At 41.5% G+C, this 6,932-nt stretch overlaps 1 protein-coding gene across 4 annotated transcripts in view; it reads left to right on the top strand.

Annotated features, from left to right (window-relative positions):
- The window catches only part of dok7b (docking protein 7b), a 31,785-nt gene that overhangs the window by 4,517 nt on the left and 20,336 nt on the right, over positions 1-6,932 (top strand). For all 4 annotated transcript variants that reach the window (XM_085161904.1, XM_085161906.1, XM_085161905.1 and 1 more), the window contains exons 5-6: positions 360-560; positions 6,422-6,541. In XM_085161904.1, the coding sequence (XP_085018030.1) occupies positions 360-560; positions 6,422-6,541 (321 nt within the window). The remainder of the gene's footprint in view (positions 1-359; positions 561-6,421; positions 6,542-6,932) is intronic.

Raw genomic sequence — 6,932 nt, 5'->3', positions numbered from 1 at the left:
TGGCTCTTTCACTCCCATGCTTGTACTCTGTATGTGGCACTGTGCAGTACATGGCTTTGAGAGGGAGAGACAGTCCTTGGCACCGCACTGGGGCCATCTGCACAAACTGGGCAATGACAAATTGCAGCCTGCCAGGCTTAAAAAACTGCTCAATCATTATTGCCGCAGTCATCAGTTACGTGGTGCATATGTGTTTATGCACGTGTGCGTTTTTATGCTCCGCCTCATGTGTTACGTGATGGATGTGCTGCACGATCAGTGGCACTTTAGTTGTCTGCAGCCTAAGTGATTCGAAGCCATCATGATTGCATGGCCATGAAACGCTCTTTTCAAACGTCTGTCTTTCTTCTCCCTGCCAGTCCACAGGTTTAGCGTCAACGTCGAACCAGGTACTAAACTGGAAAGCGGTCCTGCATCACTCCACCTGTGCAACAACTTGCTGGTCCTCACCAGAGGCCTCCCTCCCGTCGTCGTTGGCCACTGGAAGTTGTCGGCGTTACGTCGCTACGGTGCTGTGCCAAATGGCTTCGTGTTCGAGGGAGGGACTCGGTGTGGATACTGTAAGTATCTGCTGGACTGAGAAGCTTTAATTTATTTAGCCCTACAGCCTGCACCCAGAAATGAAACACTCTATTACCAAGTGAAAAATCATCACTCGCAGTGCCCTACTACATCACGTCCTTTGATTTGTTATTATTTGTTATGTTTTAGTGGATGATGTCAGATCAGAGATTACAAAACTTCAATGCGATGTCAGTCCCTCAGAATCAAAGACCTTTATATGTTAAGTCAGGTGAAATCTGACATTGTCGACACATAGACATGAAAAGGCTTGTACGTTGACAAAACAGGCCCACATTTATAAAGTGTTCTGGAGCTTTTGATCATGTTACTTGACCTTCCTCAGCAGATGAAACTTCCCCTTTTGTCATGAAATTACAGATGTTTTTCTTATTTTCTCTTGACGTATTAGCCTAAGCTGAAAAGTTCAAGCTCCAAAAGAACTACTAAATGAACTGACAGTCCATTTAATAAGTTTTTAAAAATGTTTAAATATAAAAAAAAAAGGTGTGAGCTCGAATGACCACAGAGAAAACTGTGCCTGGTTAATCACAGATTGTGCTCGTCCTCTAGAGACAACCCGAGTATATTCACGGAAATTCAAGGTCTCACTCACTCAAGTGGAAATTGCACACTGAAGGACGCAACAGAAGAAAGCCACCGCCCGTGAGAATGCATTCAGCCACCAAAGACAGATGTTCACCTTAACAATACTTGAAGCTCAACTTTAAAATCCAACCAACCGTTCTTTAGTTAATTCTTTGGTCCAGAAACAGTTGATAGAGTGCACAATCACAGCAGCAGTTCCACTTTTAAAAAGGTCTTTACTTAGGTTAATATAACCTCCTTTAAAGTTTGCTTCAGTGCTCACGGGTTAATAGAGCTGTCACACTAACGCTAACACACCTTTGCAAAAACGTGATTTATTATAAGCGTTTATAGCGTAACTATATCCACTTTCTATGTATGAACCCTCCGCACTGCCCACCTGCCCACCAAATAATGGCATGTATGTGTGTGTTTGTGTTGTTGCCAGGGTTTGGATATCCTCTGAATGTCCGGCTCATGTGGGCATGAATGTAAAGAATGACTGGCAGCTTTATGTTTTTAGATGGGATGTGTGTGTGTGTGTGTGTGTGAATTAGAGAGGGAGGGGGCAGATACATGGACAAAGGTGATAATGGAACCTGTTTGAAGTTTTCAAGTTGCTGTCACCCAGGTATCTGGAAATGCAAGATTTAATTTTTCATTTAGTTAGAACTCTTTGTCCTTGTATGCTGCTTTGCGATTGTCTGTGTTTTTGAGTGTGTGTGTGTACAAAAATAACCACGAGGTCTGGTTTCAGTGTTCTGATGAGCAACATCTATAAATACCAGTCACTCCCCTGTAGTGGACACTCAGCCAGTCACAAATTCCCTGGTGGCTGCATGTCCAATCATAGTTTTCCCCTTCATCTGATCTGCATATTACCCAGCAGTCACAGGGGCAGTAGGAAGAGACTCTCTTGGCATAGCACGAAAGAAGCAGAAAGATGTGAGAGTCGAGTAGGCAACTGACATTCCTTGCATGAGTGCAAGGTAAAGCGCAGTGTTAGTTTACATTTTCACATGTTTATTTGTAGTTGGTAAGTACATGTGACACGTCCACACCGAGCAGTAGTTTTGTGGAGTGCAGGCTTTCAACATTTCACATCTAACTCTACCAGACACCTCGCCAGAGCTAATCTATAGAGGCTATAATGAAAATTGACATTTTTTTGCAGAATGAACATCATATTTTTGGGCCATGACTCGTTCTCTGTAGATCCTCTTGTAAATGCTCTCATGAAACTGGGAACAATGCTTTCTAAATAAGCCAGAAGAGCCACACTTTAACGTCAGCGAAGGAAGAGTGGTACAGTGGTTAGCATTCTCATATCATACCAAGATATCATACCTGCTGCTCATTCCTGTGCAATATCCCATCTGCCCTCCCGTCATATTTCTTTTCAAGATTTTCTTATTTAATCACAAGTGTACATATATTTATATTTATAGATACATATACATTTAGTCATCTTTTCTCTTTTACCATGTCTCTCTAATATTTTGCTCCTTACTATTTTTCTATTTTTTAAAATTATTTTATTATATTTTCTCCTACTATATCATGCTGCTGAGTGACTGCTGCTCGTCAAACACATTTCATTGCAATGTTGACCCTGTGCTAACTTGCATATGACAAATAAAACTGAAAACTGAAACTGAAAACTGAAGGTCGTGGGTCTGAATCCAGAATCCAGCTGGGCTTCTCATGTTCTCCCCGTGTCTATGTGGGTTCTCTCCGGGTACTCTAGCTTACTCCCATAGAAAAAGCTTTTTAATCACACTATAGCATCAATTCAATTAAACTTCTGGGCTATCAGTCTGGTTAGATTTAGTAACAGGAGGACTTTTAATAAGTTTCAGGTGCTGTGGTGTTAATGAAATTAACAGCAAGGGGACTAGAGGGGCAACAACCCCCGAAACAGGAATGGATTTACAGGTGAAGGCCACTGACATTCTTTGGCTAGTGTCAGTGTCACTGCTGGTAGCATGAGGCGACACCTACAGATGTTGCACAGGCAATCCAGCTCCTCCACGATGGCACATCAATACGTGCTACTGCCAGAAGGTTTGTCTCCCAACACAGTCTCAAGAGCATGGAGGAGATTTCAGAAGAGAGGCTGGAGATCTGTCAGAATACTAAAAAAGACCTTCAGTGGCCCTCTGGTGTGAATGTCTCTGACAAAACCATCCAGGACCAAACTTTATCCTGGTCGCCTGAGGGCCCGAAATCCTCTATGGGCCCTGCACCTACTGGCTAGCACTACTGGTCTACCACTGGGACCCTGTGCTTTTCACATATTAGGTTCTCCCTGTGAACACGTGACAGGCTTGAAAAGGTCTGGAGAAGCCACGGAGAATGTTATGCTGCTTATAACATTTTGTTGGTCACAGACCTCTACAGGCTAGAGAATGGCACACTGACCGCCAGGTATCAGGACGAGGTCCTTGGACTTACTGACAGAGCATACAGTGCTGCATCATGATCCACAACAGTGCCCGGCCTCTTGTGTCAAGAGTGCAACTTTTCCTGGATGTTGATGAATACCATTAGTTCCTGGCCCACACCTGCCTGAACTAAATCCATTTGAACACCTCTGGGAAATTATGTTTTCATTGTTGCCAGGCATGCATACAAGCATGTGGGGGGCATACAAACCAGGCAAAATGGCCTAGCCTGCTGAATCTTTTTTTCACTTTGAATTCAGCACTCTGCAGGCCGACAAATTTAATATCTATCAAATGACGTGGTATTTTTTCATTCTTAACACATCACCCAGTCCATATCAGTATAAATATCCAGCATGATTTTTTCCCCAGTTGAGATCTAAAGTGTTTTCAAACTGTTCCCTGAATTTTGCTCAATTTATGTGTTTTCTGCTGCAAATATTGTGCGATTCCTTTACCACTCTCTGCTTGGGGCTACTTGGTAATAAAATATGAGTGTATTTAGCTCTGCTCGAGTTATCAGTCTCATTAAATCTGTTCAGTAAGCAGAGGAAATTATACTGTTTATCACTCGGCTTTTAATCATGGACAGTCTTATGATCTCTATTCATCATTGGAGAAATCACAGCGCTCTTTCACAGACCACCAATTTTGTGTGGTCCTCTTTGTAAATTTCAAAGGTTCCCAGAAGATTATTATAACATCATCAGTGCAAAGATGTGCAAATGCATTGGAACGATTATGCTAAATGAGACTAACAGTTCTGTGGCCCTATTTTGCTACAGAAAACTGAGAACTGCTCGTGCTCTTGTCAAGCCCTGCAGTACTTTCTGCTGCATCTGCATTTTCAAAGTCGGCTTCAGAATTAAAGTCATGCACTGTAGTAATGATGACAAGCCTTTTTAGTGTCATGGGCACTAATCATGTACACTCCCCCGATAGCCAACAGACCAGGCGGTCCTTTGGGATAGCAGTAATCAGTAATCAGGTCTTCATGGTTGCCCGTTGGGTGTGTGCCTTGGGTTGTAGAGTCACATGCATGCACTTTGTAGCAGTGTAAAGTGATATCAGAGCCCCTTCTATTAGATGTGATAATGAGGCCACTGTGTTCTGTAACCGATGATGTTTGGAAGAGAGCCTGCACCTTAGCTGGATGGATATTTCCTGGCTTATCGGGGCCGCACGTGTTCACGGCGACCTGGTTACACAGAAACTCACGCACATCCACACACGCGTCTTTAGGGTACACATGCAGAGACGTAAATGACGCTCCGCAGAGTTTGGGTCGCCGTCAAGTCCTGTGATCCAGATAAAAGCAATTTTAAACTCACATGCTATGTCAGCAATCGTTCAGTGCCTCTGCCTTTCCACAGTATCATCCTTTAGTTTACTCCCCGTTCTCTTGATCAAAGGGCATTTTAAAAGTAAATCTAACTTTAGCAACTCTCTTGTCTTTTGATAAAGTGTCAGGTGATCCACAGAGGTTAAAATGTCTCTTGCTGTCTCCATCTGTCATTAGAAATGATTTTTTTTCTCTTGAAGTGAAACAGTCAAAGCCATCGTCATCCTTCAGTAGACTGGGTGTTGAATCAAAACCAAAAGTCTTTTTAAAATAGTTTTTAGTTAGTTTAGATGAACACAAATCGCCTGCACACAGGAATGTTTTTTTTTGTTTTCAGTGGAAAACGTCGCCGCAACAAGCAAATAAAAACCTGTTTCTTTGAAGATGAATTGTCATACAGCAGAGTTTTGTAAATTTGTGAGAAATAAATGAGAAGTGTGTACAAAAAGGTCTCATCGCTGCAACAGCCCCAGAGATAATTGCAGAAAAAAAGAGTTTATTTCAACCTAACATATACCAGCTACTCTTACTGCTACGATGTGTCTTCTTTGTTTAAAGGGGGGCTAATATTATGCTAATTTCCACCTCCGTATATTTTTTGTATGATTCATCGGTCTAATAGCTCTCACTCTCTCTCACACACACACTTTTTTAGCAAAGTGCTTGCTTTCATAGTTCTTGTGGTGGAAAACCGACTGAAGCAGTGTGTCGCTGTCACGCTGTTCCACTGACTCAGGGAAAATGCAACACATAATTCAGCTAATGTATTTCCATTACATTTAATGTTCAGTGGTTATATAAACGAGAAACTCTTTTCAATTATTCAGTCTGAGGAGCCACACGGTCATCTGAAAGCATATTGTACCAGCGCTCCTTATTTATTAAAGGGGGGCTTCATGGGCACAATTTCTTTGTGACATTTGGGTTTTTCCTTTAAGAAAATTACTACTATTGAAAATACCTTTAAAAGACTGAGTGGCATTATTTAGGACTGAATGATGTTATCATGCCAATAGATTGTGTGAACAATTTTCTGTTTGGGATTCTGAGCTGCTTTTATATTAACAGCAAACTCAGTTTCATACGTTTGTTTTATTTCTTAGCCAAAACTCTGAGTAATGCCTTGATTTATGGCAGTTTTTCCCCCCCTAAATGTTTGTAGCGTGAAGTTTTGATGCTTCATTATTATTATTTTTTTAAATTATTTTTTCCCTTCCTTTTGTTTTCACTGACATCCACCTCTGTGTGGGTTTTATAGGAGAGTGGGAGCTTGAATTGATAGACATTTTATGTAACCTTTAAAAAATAGCTTTGCCTTCACAGCAGGCGTCTGAACCACAGTGAATATTATTTGGCCTTGTTTAAAAATGTTTCACTCAATATTTCAGCAATTTACTACAGCAGTCTTCTCACTCCTGCTGTCTGTTATATTATTTATTAAACTGTTTTTTATGGTATACACATTATCTCCTCTTCGCTTGTCCAGGGGCTGGTGTTTTCTTCTTGTCCTGTTCAGAAGGAGAGCAGATCAGTTTTCTATTCGACTGCATCGTCAGGGGCATCAACCCCAGCAGGGCACCACATGGCCTGCAACCTGACCTGCCAGGTAAAAACACTTAGAAACTGCAAACAGAACACAAGTGAAATTTGTCAGGAATATGTTTACAAAAGTGTGCAAGTTAAAAAATGTAGGTAAAAGATGGACAGGCCGTGGTGATAAGACTGTGGACAGCTGTTGTGGTGGTGATGTGTTTTACTTTAGTCCTTAATAGTCCCACATTTTTAGAGGATCAGAAATAATCAGTCTGTTTGTGTAATTGTGTAATTTTATATATCAGCCCGAAAGCGATGCCAGTATAAGCTGGCATAGCTAGGAAGCTATTATTTCCATGTTTAGAAGAACAACTTCACAAGTCAAGGACACTTGACTCGGTTTGTGACTTCCATGAAAAGATTTGCCGCCTGTTTCCTGCACATGTTTAACATTTGTGTCAGGC

Source organism: Neolamprologus multifasciatus, chromosome 6 (genome assembly GCF_963576455.1).
Source record: "Neolamprologus multifasciatus chromosome 6, fNeoMul1.2, whole genome shotgun sequence".
NCBI classification, from domain to species: Eukaryota; Metazoa; Chordata; class Actinopteri; order Cichliformes; family Cichlidae; genus Neolamprologus; species Neolamprologus multifasciatus.
This window is presented reverse-complemented; position numbering and strand designations above follow the sequence as displayed.